The 21600-nt window shown below is 45.2% G+C and overlaps 1 protein-coding gene and 1 long non-coding RNA gene across 10 annotated transcripts in view; one reads left to right on the forward strand and one right to left on the reverse strand.

Moving 5' to 3' along the window:
• FOXP1 (forkhead box P1) overlaps window positions 1–21600 on the reverse strand; it is a 410233-nt gene that overhangs the window by 98964 nt on the left and 289669 nt on the right. For all 9 annotated transcript variants that reach the window (XM_062008078.1, XM_062008074.1, XM_062008073.1 and 6 more), the window contains one exon: window positions 14024–14149. In XM_062008078.1, coding sequence (XP_061864062.1) covers window positions 14024–14149 — 126 coding nt within the window. The remainder of the gene's footprint in view (window positions 1–14023; window positions 14150–21600) is intronic.
• On the forward strand, window positions 5890–12169 carry LOC133626874 (uncharacterized). Its single transcript, XR_009819811.1, has 3 exons — window positions 5890–6103; window positions 10639–10699; window positions 11819–12169. It is a non-coding gene; the product is annotated as an uncharacterized LOC133626874 (long non-coding RNA).

Below are 21600 nucleotides of genomic sequence, written 5' to 3' on the forward strand. Positions count from 1 at the left end.
AGGAATATTTACTTGTAACATTTCTATCTTTAGCCTGTGCAGTCCCTTAACATTTAACTGCTCATCGGTGGCTTCTCGTGGGCGCTTGGACCCATGGGCATGAGTCACTCCAGAGAAAAAGGTGGGACAACAAAAACTTTAACACACAGATAACTGGCCCAAGACCTCACGACATTGTAAAACTACTCAAGAGACCTCATATTCACCAATCTGTTGAGTCAGGGAGAAGACTCTTCCTGCTCTATGTTCTGCTTAAGGACCAGGGGCATCCACCAGCCCTGTTCCCTCCATGGGAACGCTCGGGAAACACATCATGGTAACACACAACCTGGGTCAGACCAGCCTGCCCAGCACCAGGCTGAGACCACACCAGGCATCCCACATCACCAAGCAGCAGCCAACAAGACATAGTATTCTGCACTGACCAAGGGATGTCCCTTCGGGGGTGCCTCACAAAGGGAGGTTGCTGCAGGTAACCCTGCCCAGGGCTGGTCTGGGAGCTTCATGTGCTTTGCTCAGTGTAGCAGCCGCCATCAGGAGAGCCTGCAGCCTGCCAGATCCCCTACACTTAACTCATTTCCTATTCTTTCCTCAACTGCCTGCAGACAATAAGCTGTCAATCAGATCCCCACAAGAACATTTACAATTATCTTCCCGCTCCCGCACCTCAGCATGGCCCCGTACGAACAGCTCCATCCTAAACTGTTCACACATGAGCCATTTGCAACTCTTCTATCGCTGTAACCACCCTGACTCGAGAGGAGCTTTAGGAAATTCAATTTCCTCACGTTTTCAAATAAAAATACTTTGGTGGGGAAGCACAGAAGCAAAAGCATCGATCTCCTACAGGTGTGAGGCAAAAGAACCAGGAATGGAAAAACTGCTCCAGTAATTACTATAGGTCCAAGGAATAAGGCTGTTTGCTGTCTGGGGTTTTTTTAAGTTGTGCCTTTTTTTTTCAGCCAAATCAAAGTTACAAACTGAAAGTGAGGTTTTTTTTAATTTGGTTTTCTTTTCTTCTTCTGGTTTGGTTTGGTTTTTTTTTTTTAAGAGAGGGTAGTCCCCCCTGCTCACTCCTGCAGAATTAGCAACAAAACACCACTGTGATTTTGCAGCTGGCCCTGCTGCTCTGTCGTATCTAATGCTGGGCTCTCCCAGAAGAAATGGGTTTGTTTTTCTTCTGGGTAGACACAGAGGAGGGAAGGACTCAAAATGGACATACTTCCCATGCAACAAGCCCAAGTAAAAAATAAACAGTGATGGAAGTCACAAACATACCTTCCCCTGGAGTGCCAGCTGCAGACTACACGATTTTAAATGATCTTAACTCTGTTCTGCATTATAACAACGCTCCTATTCCAGACAGAAATCCTCGATACTTTGGGGGACAGTTTCCACACACTGCACGTAGCCTGGGGGGCTGTCCAGGATGGGTCCATTCCTAATAGCACCAAAATCATTGCCATCGCTACATGGGGGCGAAATCAGTACAGTCATCATTCACTACACTGTGACTTTACTGCAGATTTTCTGCTCCACTGTTTGCTCAAGGGTTAGCGTGGTTAGGCAAGGAGATATTCACTCTTCATCAATTGATTTGGGTGGCATCTTTGAGACAGAGAGGTAACTATTGCCATTATGGCTTTCTTCCCCTCCTCCCCTCCTTTTTTAATTCTTGCACAGTATATTTCCACCTTTTCTGATGAAAAACAACCTAATATTTCCCCTCTCCTATAAAATGTTTATCTTGCTCCGAATCTGCAAGGTGCAGTATCATCAAGGAAGGTCAAGTTTCACAGAAGCTAATGGCTCTGCTGTGTGCTCCCACCACTTTGAAAAGACGAACAATAGTCCCTCAAGTGTAGCTGCCGGTGGCACAGCAGCAATTCACGGCGGAGGGTTAGAAATCTGAAATTAAAATAAACTCCTTAAAACCTGCAGACAGAGAGAGAGATGCAGGAGATCGAACAAAATGGGACAATCTCTTAACCCAATCAACAAAGTGCTCATTGTTCCAGTTAAAGACAAGTAACATAGCAATAAATATTGAGCAAAGGAAGCTAACCTGTATCCACAGCCTTTGAATAAACACGAAAGTTAAAAGCAAAATCAATGCCAGGCCTTTGGCTCTTGCCAGCTTGTGTTTTACTCTTTCTTGCTTGGCCTTGTTTTTACTTTTGGGGATTTTCTTTGCCTCTTCTCTTGTAATTTATACTGTCCTGTATAGACTCCTTATCACACAGTAAAAGGACAAAAAGAAGGAATGGCCAGTGTGTGGTTAAAGGATGTGAATGACAGCTTGGTTGTGTTCTGCAAATCCACCTGGGTGCAGAGAACTAGGAGGATAAGGGCTAAGGTAAGATGCTGACCCACAGACCCCATTGGAGCCCCGGTCTCATGCCCACACCCCTTCTCCCCATGGGTGACCAGATGCAGCCCTGCAGACCTCCTGGACCTCCAAATCCAATTCAGCTTTTACCCTATAGCGTGGCCTAGACGGGGAAGACACGGGCGCGTTCATCCCAACTACAGAAGTTTGAGCATTCAGCTCTTGATCTGAGTACAAATAAATGCCTTGGCTAGTTCTCATTTTTCCTCAAGTGGTTTATCTGTTCCTGTGCCAACATCTCAGCCAGCAATACAGGTTTTCACAGTGAGTATTAACTCACCATTATTATATTCCATAGAACCGGGCATAAGCATCATGCAAAAGGCATTCTGCTCCTTGGTTGTGAACAGAGCTGGGTAGGCAGAGCAATATTTGTTTTCCAAGTAATTTGTGCACACTCACAACATTACAGCTGTCTGCAGCTCTCCTGATATATCTGCCCTGATGTTTACAAGCCATAAAATAGAATCCATCTTTTGTGGTGTTCCAATCAATAAATTTGACAATATATATATGTGCACTATTCTTCTGTTTTTACTCCTCCCCATTACATACTGGCTGCCAAGCCTGTACAACACCAACACTAACCTGAGGGGCCACTGTCCTGAGACAACAGTGGATAAACGTGTGTGAGAACCAGAAGGGCCTCTCTAATACACTTTACGGATCATTCGAGTTGCATCCCACTCCTATTCCAGAGCAACCATCCCATGAAAAATAAGAGGTATAGGACACAATTTAACTTGGGGTGACAGGCTGCTGCCTTGGCACAAACAGAGCTCATCATGGGATGGGCATGAAAGGTTCACCAAATAACAGTGTGGCCAGTGACCACGGTGACTGATCGTCAACCAACAGCTCTTTGTGAATCTGTTCTTGCAAGCACAATCAACAGAATTAAAACTACTAAATCTGCACTGTGGCTATGAAGCAATGGGCTAGGCTAGCAGCTGCCATCTCCCAACAGCATTCATTTGGATGTTGATCTGAGCTTTTAAGACTTAGCCAAAGTACTTCTATCTAAAGTACTATCTGGAGTTCTATCTGAAAGATGGGGAAATTTTCACAGGTGTTTCTCACTTTCATCTTTTGCTTCATGACAGAATACATAGAAAAGTTTCTTCCAGAAGCTGTGTGAATGCACAAAATGCTGCTTTCTGGGACAACAAAGTCCTTGGGATAGAAATTTTCCACAACAAACACAGAAACGTGCCCCACACCTGAACAACACAGACTGAAACACTGAATCCTCTCAAAGCTCAGGACACAAACCCAAAGTCTTGATAAACAGAGAAGTGCACAAAACAAAACATCCAACCAAGAAATCACAGTAGGTGTGATCGCTGCCGGTGGTAAAACCAGGGCTGATCACCTTGGTATTACTGGAGTGACTTTGATGTAAAAATGATTTGGAAGAAAAATCAGAGGTAGAAAGCTATACCCACCTCAGTGGGATGCTTCAACTCTGGTGTACTCCCTGCATGGTTTAAACATCAGTTTTACTGCTTCAAACATCCTCAGTGCTCCACAGCATTCCATACTCGATGCACATTGGCACGTATGGAGCTGCCACACCGCTCTTGTGATGTAATGCGATGGAGGACAAGTTTCTGAGGGGCAAACGGTACCAAACCACAGCACTGGTGACCTCGGCATCTCCGGCACAGGCACTGCTGTTGCCTCGCGCCACTCTCCAACACCCATCACCACCCGAGCTTCTCCTGTCATCTTCCCACCTCGCTTCAAAATGCCACTTCACAACTTTCCCAGCTAGACACGCTAAAACCCGGGATGTAGATTTTCCAATTAGTCTCTCTTTAAACATCTGTTGTAGACGGCATTTAACATCAGTTATCTGAGCAAAGCGCAATTTGATTAGCCTGTCTGAATCGGAGCCAAAGTCTGCAAAATAATAGCTCAATTAAATTTTGTTTTGCTTTCATTTGTCTTATACTTTCCTGAGTGTGATACAGTTGCATATAATCAAGTAAACTAATTCCTTTCAAAATGAGAGATTTCAGTGTCTTTTCCATCTCCTCTCAAAGTTTATTTAATAATCTATTCCATCTTCTCCATGCTTCATCGAACTTCATCCTGACACAAAGTGCATTTTTTTTTTCTTGTGCCTTCAGTCTACTTTAATTTTCTAGGCTTTCAACGACTTGAGATTATGTGCCATTAATGCTCCATCTTAAATAGATTAGTAATTTACAAACGGCAGATTACACTTACCAGGAAAACACAAACATTTCAGCAACGCAACTGCCTCTCCTTCCCAGACACCACAAAATGTTTTGCCAACCTGACGACACCGCTGTAAAACTGTCAAGCTCTGAAGCCACATCCGAGCGGCATTTCCAATTGTTTCCCTGGGGTTGCTTTCTACTTATTCTGTTCTGTTGCACTTGTTGCCCTCAAACTTCAATATTAGCTCTAGAGATTTAAACACATGAGGCAAACAGCTGCTCTCCTCTGCTCAAGCAAGCCAGATCAAAATGCCTTCTCTCTTTCTCTCCTGCTTTTTTTTTTTTTTACCTCCTTTCTTTCTCTTTAAGCAAATTGCTGTAACTCAAGTATTTCTGGCAAGGTTGACGGTTTTAGGGTGAAATTTTGCTCTGTGATCATCACTGTGGATCCCTCCAGTGCACATTCCTCTCGGCTGGTGCGTGAGGAACACGGCGCTTCCCCACGCTGACTAAAGAAACTGCCTCGAGGATTACAAAAAAGAGAGCAAAGAAAAAAAAGTCACAGCAACTTAGCTGCTATGTAGATGTGTATATGATTTAAACATTAAACATTTAAACATTAACTTCTTTTACACTTCTGCTAAAAGAGGGGGGAAAAAAAAGCAGCATGCCTTTGAGAGAAGAGATTTCTTTTATGGGAGGAGATTTTTGATACATAGTACTTTGGTGTTATTTTAACATACTTGCTGCAAAGTGTGAACACAAAGGGACAAGCTGAAATAGGTATCTGGCAGGCTCTTCCCCAGCACGTGCTGCCGAAAGCCACAAGTACTACTGCAGTTGTTAAAAATCTGTCATTTTGATGCAGAAAGGCGAGGGCCTCCTCCAGCCCCGCTCCAGCTCTGCCCTGCCACAGGCAGTACTTTACTCCTGCAGCAAAACAGCCTTAAAAATTAGAGGCAGATAAAGTCCGTGGAAGTTCAAAATGGGATATGTCCTATTTAAAATGTAGAGAGCTACTAAATATGACAACCATCTGATGTATGAAAATTATTCGCAACCAAAAACAGACAGTCTGGAAATAGCTGGGATGACTTCATTTAGACAGAATTACCCAAATCTGTTTCTAATATACACAGTACACATAATAAATTTTTACAATATGACAAGGAAAACAAACTTAATAAAAGTTCCTGATCTTTTGTTACACAAGCAAGCTATAGCCATGGTATGTTTACAATATTTTGCCCATGATCTCACAGCTAAGCAACAAAAGCTGAGCAACACAAAACCCAGTTACTAGGTAGGACGTGACTCTGCGACTCCCGTCGTGACACTGCTGCGCCCATCGCCCCAGAACACCGCCATCCCCAGCCTACATCCCGTGCTCCTCGACTACTTGCCGTGGTGCTTTTCACTATTAGTTTCCTTTTCTCCTTCTCCCAGGCCCTCTTTGCCTTGGGAAGCTGCGCATCCCTGTGAGGAGAGTTTGTTTTTTTCCCCAACGGCGCCAGGACTCATCTGAACGGTAAGAGATTTTTAGCCTGTTTCCTTCACTCCTGGTTATTTGACAAGTGCTTGAAAACCCTGTTATAAACAATCTCTGTAGGAAAACAGATGATGTCTTACGATCACAGAAGGTAATTTTTTCAAGAACCCAACTTTTTGAGCATTTCCCAGATGCACCGCGTCAATCTTCCTGCGTTTGACTCTCTCAGCTGGTTTTCCAGCCCGGGCGTTTCGCCAGGCGGGCCGGACTGCCCCTCATTGTCACTTCTGTTCGATGGCACTTGCACCCACTGCTGTTATTCCAGGCTTCAGGAAATTTTCTAACCACTGGACAGGCTCCAGCGCTGAGCACTAATAAGTTGCAGATTGCGGCACTCCAAGTGTGTGTGTGCACGCGTGTGTCAGATCAGGGCCACGGTTTGTAGGGAGAGGGGGAGAAAAACAGTAGTTCAAAAATGCTGCCTACTCAAATTGACAGGAAAGTGACCCCTGCACTTCATCAGAAATTCCTGCAGACTGACAAAATAAAGGAGTTTGCTTTTATCACACACAGTAAGACTCATATGGAAAAATGGAAACACTACATCACTCGACCTTAGGTTGCCCCCTTTTCAGCCACAGATGAATATTATGTACAAAAATTGTAAATCAATTTGAGATGTATTAAAGGAGATACTGTTTCTTCCCTATATTAAAGATACTACCTTTTAATCTCTAGATTTATTTGGCAACGTCAAGTAAATGAGAAAGACTTAATTTCCGTAACTGAATTTTGTTACTCTTTAGTCTATTTAGCATCTCTGCATGGTGTTCACATAATTTCCTACACTTCGCTTGCATCAGGAAATAATGAGCAAGCATCACTTACCCAACACTGAGTCACAAATATTTGCCTACATTAACAGAGCATTAAAAGTCATTTTAAACAACTTAAGGAAATGTGCTAGCCTTTGAACTGTGATTCACTGCTATGAGAGATTCAGAAACTTTTCCTCTTCTACAGGCAAAAAAAGCTCAGCTGCCACAACCTCCTTGTAATATCACTAGGTCCTAGAGCAGACTTTCCTCTTACAGATCCCTACACAATAGATTTCTTTGCTTAATGAAACCGCTTCTGAAATTTTCCTACACTCAAGTGCTGAGTACTTTGAAATTTCAATCTTTTCACATCCTTGAACTCTCATCAACGTTTTGGGTTGTGCTTTTTTTTTTCCCCCCAGACTCTGTCAATAAAATTGATTACTTGCAGTTCTGAACTCTGTTCTGCACATGGAAATAAAACAATTTGTTTTAAAGTATTTTCCGAAGAAAGCAGAACTTGGCAATCACATCTACCAGATCAGAAAAAAAATATAAGGGGAGAGAAAAAAAGGGGACAAACCAACCAAGCGAGTCTTCCCCACAAAAAGCCAAACAAAACAGAAACCTCTCCAGCAAACAAAAGAGAAGCAACGTCCTGATTTTATCAAGGCGAGCTGAATTCCTGACGCGCACACCATCAACCTCGCCACTGCTCTCCTGATTGATATATCTCCCTGTCGGATAGGAAGGATCTTCGTGGCTCATTAATATGTTCATTAATTTGTTCCCAATCCTGCCCAGCCGTACTGGAGCTCAGGAGCGGCCTCGGCAGCGCCGCTGCAATCAGGCGCCGACGGAGCCCTGGCTGCCCGGTGGCTGAGACGCCTCATACCTACAACCGATCTGTTGCTTTTACAAGTTTAATCTCGGTATTAAGGGGCTGATTGTGGAACCATGTCGCTACAACATCTTCAACCCAGCTGTACATCATATAAACCGCTATAGGAGGCGGCAGTCTCCCATGATTCCTAGCAGCAGTGCATACCTTTAACTCCCTAATCTGTAATACTACAAAATACCGCTCTCATTTCTTCCCAAGCACAAGTGGACTACCAGCAAGGGTCCAACAGTGTTATTCCTAATTACCTTTTTTTCACTCTTGATCCTGTGGCGCTCATAATTAGTTACCTGGGGCTGCAATCCAATTTGAAGTGATGACAAGAAAGTGATCCATGAAAAAGTAATAAGTTAAATCCAATTTCAGCCTTCCTCTAATTAAATGCACATGGAACTAATGACTCAAACCCTACCATTTCAGTGATAATGGTAATTAGCGAGGTGGGAGTCACTCTCTTTTTTCAACACTGTAGGTGTAAACCACAAGGTAAAATGGCAGGAGCACTCTTAATTACATGTGTCATTTTGTCAGCAATTTACACATTTCTGACCAGTCAGGAAGGTTTCATTTGTTTTCCCCTTCCCCGAGGTGGGTAACACACAGCCAGACTCGGGCACACACAGCCCCACGGCCCCGCTCCCAACCTGGTCACAAATGGCATTTTCAAAGAAACTTATTCTCTAAATGCTTAATGTCAACGTAGAAAAACAGTCAGAAAATTATACTTGGGATGCACTAACGAGACACAGGGATGGAAACACTCATTTTTGCCCTTCAAGACCAACTTCTTCATAACACAAAGGTGCCCAACTCCCAAATACCCTGGTGGGAGCCGCGCACCTCAGCGCCACCGAAGCTCTGCAGCTCTCTGACCTTGGGCAAGTCACTTAATATCTCTCTGCCGGGGTTTACACAGCTATAAAATGAGAATAATCATATTTGCTGACAGTACCTCACACTGCCAGCTCTCTGAGTATATTGGTATTTTCCCAGAGTCCATGCTTTTTTGGAAGCATGTCATTACAGGACAAACATGAGCTTCTTTCAAGAAAAAACAACCACATTTATTACCTTTCTGCTCAGTCTGAAAAGCTGGAAAAACTGAATACTAAAGGATTTATAAAAAACCCAAACATAAAAGGGTAGCATAAAAAGGCCCACAGGTTTCACTGAAGAAAAACCCTTAGTATCTAAATTTTCAAGCTGATGGTATAATTTTGAAGACCTGACTCAGATTTTGTTCTGTCTGTGGGGTGGATGATATTTGCACTCCATAGGCATATTCTAAGAACTGACTAACACCTACAACTGGGCTTAGGGATGAAAAAGCAAAGAGCTAGAGGTCCTTCAACCAGCAAAACTCAACTTTGCTATATTTCCAAAGTCAACGCCCTCCTAAAAAATGAGGGACTCAAGTGAAATTTTCAAAGGTAAACTTTTTAAACCCCGCAGAAGTGATACTCTGGCCCAGTTACAGTTGCTTGCAAAATCTGTGTTGGCTTGACTGAGGTCAAATTCAGATCAGCTCCTGTGTTTAAGAGTGAAACGGAAAGATAATCCTACAAATAGAATAAATACACTTGCAAATTCACCTCCCCTCCCCAACTGTCTGCTGAAGCCTAATTTTTCTAACAGTTGTTAATTTACCTCCCCTCCCCAACTGTCTGCTGAAGCCTAATTTTTCTAACAGTTGTTAATTTACCTCCCCTCCCTAACTGTCTGCTGAGGTCTAACTCCTCTACCAGTTGTTAAGTTCACCACTACGTAAAAAACGTACACTGTGTGTAAAACCTGAGCCTACATAACCCGGGGTACTCGTGTGCCCCAAGCCAAACAGAGAATCCCCTTCCCTTCACCTTTCGATGTTTGTTACGTTGTCAAGCTAACAATTTCTAATTTAATAACAATAATCAATGCCCCCGACGTCAAGCCACAGCGGTTTTCTTTTTTCTCTTGCTCGCTTCTATTTCTCAAGATACTGGAAAGAAATACTAAGATGATAGAGCATGCAAATTAAATTCTACAAAAGCCCAGCCAAAAAGCTGCTTTAAAGAGCAGCGGTATGCAAAGGAGAGGACAGCTCTGTCCTCCCAGCCTCCCCCAGTCTCACCCTGAACATCTAAACCGAACGCAAATTCTTTTCTTGGCCGTGACTTAAAGGGAAGATTTATTTTCCGTTTTGTCAACTGAAAACAAAAGTTTCCATCTTAGTAATGTCATTATTTCTTCTCTCCAAACACAAAGCAGGTTAAACTATCATACAACAAATCTCATCTAATCACACAAAAAAAAGTCAAGCGACGGGTTCTGATTGCGAGATACTGACTTGGGCGGCCCGTATCTGTTTTCAGTCCAGTATCCAACTTTCAGCTCAATGCAACACACAACATTTAAGTCTTCAAAAAAACTTGTATTTTTAGTATTGCCAAAACACACATGCACTTTTACTTTCTTGGGAGAAAAATGTGTCTCTTGATTTGTTTCCAATCTGCGTGCTCTTGCCAGCAACTAAAATGCTTGAAGAACCAAAATGAATAATCGTTAACAGCATCAGCAATTAAAGCTGCAAATTTTAATCAATACATCTATTAATACAAAGATATATTTATCTTTGCCAGGAAATGTGCAAACGTTTTAAAATCCCAGGCATACCTGGCCCATTTAAATTATTTGTTTCACAGATTCAAGGAAATCCAGTGTCCATGGCAAATATATTATCAAACACGCTTTAGTCTTTTCTCACTTCCAGTAATTTTTGTGGGGCTGATTTTTTTTTTTTTAAGATATTCTTTTACCAACTGCTGGTTACTAAATCCATTCCTTAACTTTCAATTTTCTTTTGTTTGTGTCATCAGGCTGTGAAACCGGAGGTCACTGCCAAATATAAAGCACAGCAGCGCAAGATGGGCTCAAAATGTGAGTCATCATGTATTTGGAGATCATTCTGTTTTTTCAGCTATCAGCAGAGCACATCTCCACTCCTCTGTCCAAGTTCTTATACATTAAGTATGTCAAAATTTGCTAAAAGGTCTTCAGGTAGAATCAAGAGGTCAAGGTCAAGAGACCCCAAAGACATGCCTAGTGCCCGTTGTCATGTAAATGCTATTGAAGGCACCATGCCCCAGCATGGCCATGGGAGGCTGGGATGTATTTAAGCACCGTGGCTATTTGATCAGTGAACAAAGACAGAATATAGGAAACGATCCACGAGGCGATATTGCATTAGCTGCACCGCATATGCCACATTCATCCTCGGCATCCGTCTGTGGCGGTGACACAGCCTGCCAGGAACGCCACGGTGCCAAGCCCGAGGTGACAGAGCTCATCCAACCCCATGTGGGCTCACACCAGCCTCCCCTCCCAGGGCAGGGCCATGGAGCATGAGAGTAGGAGCACCAGCACCCAGGCGAATGGCATCCCTTCCCCTGGCTTTCACACAAGCACAGCTCGCCAGAAGCCGTGTTCGAGAGCCTGTCCCCGGTGCCCTCGCCAGGCGCCGCGGAGCGAAGTGATGCCTCTGCTCTTCTTGTTATACACAAAGTCTGTTTGTCGGAAAAAAAAGCAGGTAACTGCCAAGCGCTGTGGCTATCGGATGAGACATCTATATTTATAAACCAAGTGCAAAGATGACTCGGTTCATTATTTAAGCAAACTTTTGAAAAACTGGTGCGTTTCCACCACCCTCAACATTTATTCTACGTCCTGTCAGCAACGGGTATTGCCTTCGTCAGTGAGGCACCATCTGACCTCAGAGGCTGCAGGCGCTTGTGTGGGTGCAGTTTTACTCAAAAACGCTAACCCTGGTGCCACTGTTCCCTCTCAGCAACAGATTTTCATTGCAGGGATGCACTCAGGGTCTGTTACATTCAAGAGCACTTCCAGTACGTTCAAGATCGCAAAAGCACCAGGAGCGAGGAGGGGAAAGGAAAAAAAAAGAGAAAGACTGGGCAGTCATTTGAATCAGTGAGTGACAGGCTGGGCCAGCTCTCTGTATACATTAATAAATTAGAATTTTAATTGTGTCTCTGACTGCAGGAGCTGCTCCAGTACTTTAATACGTACCAACAATTGGCTATGTTATGGAATCTGCGATGTGGCCTTCACTGTTGACCTCTGCAACACAATTCCCAGTCTGACTACGGAAACTGTTTGGTTTGATCCTTTCAACTTATTTGAATCCTGACAAATAAGCTCACAGCTGAAAGGTCAACACAGTCATATTTCATCCTCTGGAGCTATTCTTAAGACATCTGCACAACAAAGCACTTCTTTTAGTACCTGACACTGGACCTAGCCAGCACAATCTCTCATTAAAAATGTCCCCAGTGGAAGAGTCTATTAAAAGGCATATGGATCAGCTATGGATTTACCAAATAAAATATTTTTGAAAGCATTAATGTAACGCTTTGGATTATGGTGCTCTACGCTGCCAATAAAACGTATACTTGCCCAGTGACAAAACGCTTCATACTTTCCAAAAGAATAATAGCTCGGCTATAAAGCGAGAGGTGTTGTCCAGCAGCCTGAGCACAGGGGCGGGAGCCAGGAACTCATGAATCCTAATCCCACCTCTAAACCCAATTCCCTCTGTGATCCTAAGCAAGTCACTTAACCTGCTTCCCTCAGTTTCCCAGTCCAGAACTGGGATAATGCTACTTACTTATCAGACTTTCCTTCTAGGGGATGTTTTGGAGATTAGTATTTGCAAAATGCTTTGAAGATGAAATCACTACACGAAAGCTAGAAGTTGTCCATGCTGGGCCAAGAGTTGCAGTTAATAGCTATTCCTCACTCAGGCAAAACTCCCTATCAGCTTTATTTGGGTAAGAAATGCAGGATCGGGCCCTTCCACTTCACTGTCAGGGTCTTTAGTGATGTTGGCTTTACTTTCCATATTCTTCTGCTACATATTTAAAGAGGCTAAGATTTGTATTTTTGGAGGAAAATAATCTGAAGCACATACAAAAGGCAAGAGAAGCAGCAATGCTGTCAGGGAACTCATGGTGATAGTGTATCAAACTAAAAGAAAAAAAAATAAATTAGAAAGAGCAAAACAGACGTGAGTTTGACAACGTGCAATGACAACACGCAGGAAAACAAACCCACAAAGAATTTGGGGCTACAGAGGCTGAAGCATCAGATATAGAAGAGCAAGATAAGATAAATGTCCCAGCTACAGGGCTTTGTGTGACTGCTGCTGAACTGCTGTATTCAGGAACTTAGTATAAAAAATACAGTGACACATACTGCAATTGCAAAGAGAGCAACAATAAAAACAATAACCAGCTGCAAACCAGCAAAGTGGTCAAGGGTCTACAAGTGCCAGTTTACAAAATACATAAAGAACTAGATACATATAATTTGCCAAAACTGGCAAGTATGTGCTAGCATCTCAGATGCTTGAGGAGTGTGAACACAAGGCAAGGCAAGGGACTGACTCAGTATTTATACAAGCAGTATTACTTGGAGCGAGGGGATGGAATTAAAGTGGAAAGTTCCTGAGCGTGTGCTTTGTTATGGAAAACCATCTGAAGGAAAATAGCAGCGGTCCCACCACCACTTGGGATTTCTAACACTAGAATAGCAAAATAAAATAAAAAAGGAAAATGTGATACATGCCCTAATAGGCCTTTCTTGCCTTTAACTCCCGTGATTTATCCCGCAAGACTAGCAGAACGTACTCCAAAGCCGCCTGTGTGTGCATACATCTCCTGTTTGGGAATACTGTATTGGTTTAGCTCTCTGAATTCATAACGGCACAAAGCCTGATCATATTTAGATTTTATTTCTGAAGATGCCCATAAATCAGCAGACATTAAAAGGGAAAACAAAACCCCACACCGATGATACGACACCCTAGTATTTCCCAATATCCTTGACACAGCAAAGCAACAGTTTGAGTGAACACAGCCTACAAGTGGAACAGCTATCAAACAGAAACATTAATGCAAATCTCCTGTGTGCATTGACACAGTAAAAAAACCTGTTCCATTTTGTCATGATCCAACCCTACTAGATGCTAACAAAAGTACACGCTCACCATTTGTAAATACGCCGTGCGGGGGATTGTCAAGAGCACCTAGCACCAGTGCTCACACCACTTACATCAGTCACATCCGCTCTGTGGAATTCACTGTGAGGAAGCTCCTGAAGCTCCCACCCCAACCTTCACAAGTAAGATGCATCAATTCAGCTTTTACAAGCCCCAGCCCCTCACAGAGGCATGTGGGCTCCCCTTACCTGAAGGGCTGGCTGTTTGTCATTCCTCTTCGGAGACTTTAATCCACTAACTTGCTGCTGCTGCTGCTGCTGCTGTTGCTGCTGCTGCTGCTGTTGCAGTAGAAGCTGCCGTGCCACCTGGAGAGCCTGTGAGGAAAGAGGTTTGAACATTGAGTTTACAGCAGACAGAGCACGGGAAGCTAAATGTACATCATAAGATCAAGGCAGCCCTTGGTTACAGGATACCACCACACTCTCACAGCAGCTCCACTGAGGAAAGTAGCAGCTTCCACAAAGAAACCAATGCAGCACTTGCATGCAATGGGCATTATCTCACTGCTGGACTTCCCATTTGGCTCTGGAGAAAACCAGCAGCAGCTATGTTCAGCTCCTAAGTGGGAACCTTGAGTAACTGCAGCAATCCCGGTGGTCAGCACCATAGCAGGGTTTTTTATCCCTTGGCTGGAGCAGCTCATAGCCCTCCTTGCTACCGAGCAGGCTCATGTGCTAATGGCTTTCATGATCCTCTTCTCCAGTGGGTCAGGTCAGGTTTACAGAAGTAAGCAGTCATGTATCACTGTCTGCTCTCCTGAGTGCCACAGAAAGTCAGGGAAGTTTCTGGAAGGCTATGGCATGAGCAAGAGGAGAGCCAGCATCCAGTGCTGAGTCCCAGCGGTACCGTGCTGAAGACTGAGGAAGCTGCAAGGAGGTGCAGTGAATGCAATGAAAAGCAGGGACAGCACGTCACCCCTCCAAAGTCACTACAGGCTGGTGACTGATCAGCAGCGGGGACACAGGTGGGAGAGGGCAGAGCAGTGAAGGGGCAGTGTGGCCTGATGGAATGGAGGGGCAATGGACATGATCCTAAAAGTGTTGAGAGCATCACGTGGTGGGGGATTACTGCAGAACTTCATGCAAAGCAAGGGAAAAGCATCCCTGGGCAGTGGAGCCAGCTGCTCTGCGAGGTCTGATTTCTCCATCAGGTGGGGAAAGCAAGAGGAGACAAAACATGGGGGAAAGAAGGAGAAGGAACAAGTCCCTGGCCTGGCTCCCTCCTGGCTCCCCAGGCAGAGGATAGCAAGGATGATCCCTGCAGACAGGCTGTGGCACAGCTGAGGCTGTGCTGGCAATACCTGAGCCCACTGCTCCCCGAGGATTCACCAGCACCGGACTCGGGCCTTCTTGGTCTCCTTGGAGACGTTCAGTACATGTGTAGGTGGAAAAGTGGGAAGGCTGAAGACTTCATTAATGTAAAACAAGAAAAATAGTCCCTTTGCAAGATGCCTACACAGAAGGAGGGAAAAAGCCTTCCCTGCTCCTACTGTGTATGCTCTCTGAGTGATTTAATTAATACCTATTTAATTAAGGAGTCAGATACGCTTCAGGTTTCACTTGCTTCTCTGAGTTGCAAAGTGTTTCATCTCAGCGCAGAACTGCAGAGAAAGGTTTGACACCAAGGACTGCAACCCGCATCTGCCACCTCCCAAGTAAAACCTTGTTATCTTACAGCCTAGACCCATCTTTTTACTCTCGAAGGGACCTCAGCAGCCCAGAGGGGTGAAGAACCACCGCTGCCAGCTAGCACGCCAGGGCAAGAGGGGAGGAGAGACCTTACACCACGCTCTGGAAGCCAGTCCTCCTTTCAAATTTAATAACAAGTCTCCACTGGATCAGAAAAACTCTTTAAGGGTGGATGCGATTTCCAACAGAGCTTGGTGCCACAAAGGTAAAATCAGATTTTGCATTTCAAGCCGGTCAGAGCTCAGCACACCCGGAGCATCGCTAAACCCGTCAGTGCCCCTGCCAGGGGTGCGAGGAGTTGCTGGGTACGGGCACCCATCGGGACGGACAGGCATCTGTGCTCCCACACACACAGCCACCCCCACCAGAAGGCTCTGCAGCCTACCAATTAATGCAATGCAACAAAGGAAACCTTTAAGCAGAAAGTGCTAAGTATGGTTAAAAAAATGTTATTTTTATTGAATTAGCTTATTTAGCTGTTAAAGCATCTTCAAGGGTGGGCAGAGGCAGCAGAAACAAAAACCTACAAGACTTAAGGGGATGGGCAACAAATACCTACTTAACAGGGGTGTTGTATGGCTTATTTAATTAATGAATACTTGTAAAGCACTCTGAGTTGCTCAGACAAGAAGCTCTATACAGTACAAACGCAACATATTATTATATATTATTAAGACTGGCTCTGCAGAAGAATAATTCCAGGTAAATGTGCAATCAAATGATCATTTTAGTTCCCAGTAATTAGATTCAATAGGCCAAAAAAACCCCACAGAAGCCTTTCTTTAATCATACACTAAACAATCAGAACATCCCTAACCTTTCAAGCTACAGCCTTTTTGAATAAAACATCATCAACTTATAGATATTATTCCAAAAAGAACCAGTCACCATATGTGTTGTCTCTTTGAAATACAGTTGCTATAGCAGACCCTGCATGCATTTCATGTGATATGATCATATTCTATCCGTTCTGGCAGCCGAGAGGTTGCACAACTAAAATTGGCTGCCAGAAATTGTTGAAGATTCCCAGAACAAGTAGCCGTGCAAGAAATGCCTGCTTTGCACTTGAGCTGGCCCTGAAGCTCTGTGCAGCTCGGCAGGGCGAGGAGCCCTTACCACTGCCGACCCCACGCCAATGAAGATCTCTGCTCTCTAGGTCAGACTTGCAATGGCAAAGCTCTGATGGAGTAAAGCCAGAGCTCCGTCCCTGCTCAGTCCCACCTGCACAGCACCCACACTCCCATCCTTGTGCAGGCTTCATCTACACCACTCTGCTCCAAGTATGCTGACACTTGTCCTGGTACTGAGACCTGGTGGGACCAGCAGGGAAAAGCAGGGATTAAAAGGAATCAGAGTAATGAAGGAGTTGGCTGGAGGGAGCATCAGAGGTACAAGGAGCTGGGATGGACTCGAACAGCAAAGAAAGAGACGTGGTGGAGCAGGTGCAGGTGAGAAGGCAGCAAGCTGACAGCTATGGGCATTGCAGCTTGAAATGGCACTTCCCATCTCTCTGCTCTCAAGATTTCACTCATTTGCTTATAAATAACTGACAGCAATGAAAGCTTAAGCATCTGACAAGCTTGGGTTTGAGATGTGGAAGGTTGTTTATAGCTCAGGTCTGGTTCTTGCTCAACATCTGTATCAAGTAGCTACTGTGTCCTTGGTGGCATGGTGAATCCAGGCCTTCTAAATCCCTCTGCCTTTCTTTCCTCTCACCTTGGACCAAGCACTCCCCTGTCATTTCATAAGTCTCTTCTGCACTCCTTATATATGATGGGATGTGTCGAAGATGACCAGCTCTGTCTGGGAAGCATCAACACTCTTTCCTCTCATACACAAAGTATTTCAAGCCCTTTTGGAGTGCCTTCACCCAATGAAATTGCTGAGGAGGGTTTGAGGGCACACCCACAGGTGTTGGATCCGGTGGATCCACAACAACACGCGCCACACCTCTGCCCCCTTCTCTGGTTCCATGGAGGCCTGCTAAGGCTGCCCATGAGGCAGTGCTCGAGCAAGGACAGGCAGGGAAATTCATCTGAGAGTGAAGTCAGTCTCACAACCTTCATCAGCGTGGAGATTCACAAGCAGGACTGTACATTAATAAAGCTTCCTGTGGGAGTAGATGTTCCCTTTGATTTGCATGTGAATTCAATGCTAGTGAGAAGTGCCAGACTGTCAGACATGGAGACCAAAGTCTCTTATCTTTCCAAAAGCTTCTGTAGCAGTTTCCCCACATTTCCTTAATCATCTGCCTTGTCCTCAACTTACTGAACAGGCAGTAGAGAGTAAAGCTGGACTCGGTTCAACTCCTGCTGCTGCCAAGTCTTGAAACAAGGGTGCCAGGACTGTTTACTGCTAGCCAACAGCTCTGCTAACGCGGCCCTCTCCTCACAAGCAGGTGCTCTGACATCTCCAAGCTCTTTTCACACATTCCTCCCCACTGCCATAGTTACATCCTAAATCACCATGTGCTTGCACTTGTGCAAGCGAACAATTGCCAGGGGCCACTGTAAACCAGCTCATAACTGTGCAGCCAGGCAACTGCATGCTCCTTCACAGGACTGGCAGGTAGACATGCCAAGAGCCCCCAGAAGCACAGAGGTCCTCCAGATATCTGCACCCATGATTACTTGCAGTCATGTAATGTGCCACCTATCTGTGCTGCTCAAAGAGCCTGCAAGCCTGGACACAGCTGCTTGAGACAATCAAACCCAAACACCAATCCTGGCCTTCAGTAGCTCAATCGTCCTCTTCTCTGCACTGAAAGACAAATAGGGAATCTTCCCACTTACTGAAGGAACAGAAAGAAAAGCATCCCTTAGCGTCTTCTGAGCATTTTTGGTCACTACCAACAGGGATTTGAAAGGACATCACCAGCAACAGGCTCACTATCAACCAAGCCACTTTGGTTCTGCTCAGTGCTATGCGTAGATGTAAGATGCAGTAAATGAATTAATTCCTAGGCTATTTTCTTACCCATTAGGAAATCATCCAGAGATAAGAAGATTTTCTGGCACAAAACAGATCAGTAAAAAGGCAACTGAAATGCTGTACATGAGAAACATTGCACAAAAGTAGGATGATATTTGGGATCAAATATTGGGTAACATCTAACCCAGCAAAAAATTTAACAGCGAATTCACTGTGAGACAAACGAAGCCTCTTTCATTCAAAGATGCCACCGAGTAAGTGGGAAGTCCCACCAAAAATCCCTCTTCCCGTGCTCAGAGAAGCCAGAACCATGTAATGTTTCCCAACTAGTTACACACTGGGGAGGAGGAGGGAAAGTACATGTTGAGATGACCAAGACAATTTTATTGCAAGATAGACAGAACGTGACTTGTTTGCCCAGCTGTTGTTTGCCCAGAACATCCGGCACTGCCTTATCACCAGAGGTACTGTTGTAACTCCACATTTTCACGCAAGTGAAGAGGTTTCACCGTCCTCTTTGGCCAAGTTCTGCTCAAAGAATAAAAATGTAGCCCTGCTTCTGACTTCATGTGGCTAGAAACTCCATTTGGGAAGGGAGTTGGGAAAAGGAAATACACTGGAAAAAGAAGGTAGAACTTTAAAAATAGAAGTGCTGTTTAAATGCCATATACTTGCTTACAGTGTTAGTACATAAGGAAAACCGTAACAGGATCCAGTCCTGTGGAGCCTCTTGCTAACTTGTTCCATCACTGCAGCCAGTACAGCAAAGCAGCAACTCTCCAACTGTTTTTCCATCAGTCTATTGAAGAAAAAGAGCTCAAGCTCCTCCCTTCCCATCTACTCCAGCCAATATCAGTATCAATCTGCTATTAATGAAAAATGGAGATCTATAGCTATAATGGGCCCAACTAACGCCAGGAGAAGCTCGTTTCACACCTGAGGTTCATCAGGCATGGAAAGACTGATCCAGGAAACTGCAGGACACATGCAAAGGTGTGTATGTATGTTAGAGGGTGGGGAAATGGGCTTACAGACGTGAGGATTCAGAAGAAACTGCTGTCCTGTCTGGCTGCCGATTCCCAGGGCAGTTGTGCTGTAATCAGCTCTCTCCGAAACGGAGAAGCACGCTCACACAAGTTGCAAGGAGGGCACAAAACAAAATCCCATGTGTTTTTACAGATTCCTAAAGATTTTGGGCCTTTCCAGGTGGACAAAGCTGCCTGTCAGGAAAGCAACTTGAGAAAAGTGGAAGCAAATGCTGCCAGAAATCAGAGATGGTCCCGCAGCCATCTGAAGCGTCCAAGCAGTAAATCTGGAAAGTTACTCCAGCCAACATCATCATCTGCCCGTTACTTCAGTTATGGTCATTAAAAAGCAACACACAACACAACAAGCAGAGAGAGATGAGACAGAAGATACTCTAAGGGCAAAATCTACCCTTGGGGAAAACATAGTGCTACTCCAGTCCCAGACTCCAGGAGAAAGACATCCTGTGTTGACCTGTGAGCAACGAAAGATAGCTGGATCCTAACACGGCTAAGACTGCTGCTAAGATCTCCCCAGCGTGCTTTAGGGGAAGCACAGCTCTGCAGCATCAGGCATGCAGTTCTCCCACCAGCTCTTTTTCCCCCCTGAGTTTCGCAGTGGCTTAAGGCACCGAGGGACTGCCCGGTCGGCAGCTTAAGGGGCCTCTCCCAGCAGAGGCATGGCCGACCTCTCAGAAGGGCTTCTTGCTTCCATTTAGTCTCGCGAGGCAAGTACCTTTGTTTCTCCTGGGTGGGACGAGGAGGGAATTAGACTCAGCCAGCAATCTCTCTTCTCTCTCAGCTCCCATCTGTCCTCACACCCCGCTCCACTCCACAGCTGCTCCCAGCAGAGCGGCAAGATGCAGCTCACAAGCTCGGAAGCCCGGATGCACCCGAGCTTCAGAGCTACTTCATGTCTCTCCCACTCCTGCCTCCTCTATCTCCTCTCCTGCGACACTCTCTTCTCCTGGAGCAGCAGATGTAGAGGAACGGTGGTAGGAGGCAGACACATTGGAGGGGAGCCCTGCTGCAGCTCTCCTCCGACAGGCTGCGGAGCCGCACAACGTGTGGAAACGGGCGAGGAGCGGAGCAGTATGCAGCAGGGAAAAAAATAAAACAGAGTGCAAAGCGACAGCAGTGGGTAGTGCTGTTCCTCTGGGAGGAACAGAACAGGGGGAGGTGAGAAGAACCAACTAGAGAGAATAGGAAAGGAACCAAAACGAAGAGGAGGAATAAAATGTAGAAAACGCAAAAAGAGAAGCAGATGTTCTCGCAGCACTTATTCCCTCTGACATTCGTACCCAGCTCTTTCATCTTCCTCCAGAACTGGGAAACGAGCTGCTACGTGCTCCCTCCCTGTTCCCACCACCCTGACCCTGTGCACCACATATCAAACTGAGCCAAAGCCAAGAGCCCTGACACCGCTCCTGGCACACATCAGGGAAGCCTGGGGATAGTTCCAGGGCTCTGCTGTAGGACACAGCAAGGCTGCGAGTATAACCTGGTGAAGCAGCCCTGTTATCCAGCTTCCTCACCAGCCTTGGATTTAAATCACCTCCGTCCCCACCTCATCCTCTCTCTCCTTGTTCCATTAAATAATCCTCCTCCATCTACTCTGTACTCATCTCCCCTCCCCAGGTGCAGCAGAAGGATGCTGCAAGTCAGGGGAGATGCTGCTGGTTGCCTGTACCCAGCGCCTTGCTCAGCTGCAGCTCCTCTGCAAGGCTGACTCCATCCAAGGGGCTACCAGCCAGCTTGTCAAAGAGGAGAGCTTCAACAACAATCCTTTACCCGAATAAAATGATCAGCTGGCCCTGAAGGCTTTGCTTAGACACAGCAGACAGATCTAGCCAAGTGACTAACGGGTGATTCCCAGCCTGGAAAAAGAGAAGGGACCTGGAGGTCTACATGTACAAACCCCGGCCCACATCCTGTCCTTGATGTGACGAGGGCAGGCTTGGAGCAAGGGAGCTGGCAATGTGCCTCACGCTGAGGCATCTCCTAGAATACTTCAGTCATAAGGAAAGAAGATGAGTTTGTGTTTTTCTTCCAGCAGGCTTAGCTTCTTTCCTCTGGAATAGATTCTGGCTACCAGTTGAGGAGATCCCCTCCAGAAAAAGG

The sequence above is a fragment of the Colius striatus genome, chromosome 15, assembly GCF_028858725.1.
Source record: "Colius striatus isolate bColStr4 chromosome 15, bColStr4.1.hap1, whole genome shotgun sequence".
NCBI lineage: Eukaryota > Metazoa > Chordata > Aves > Coliiformes > Coliidae > Colius > Colius striatus.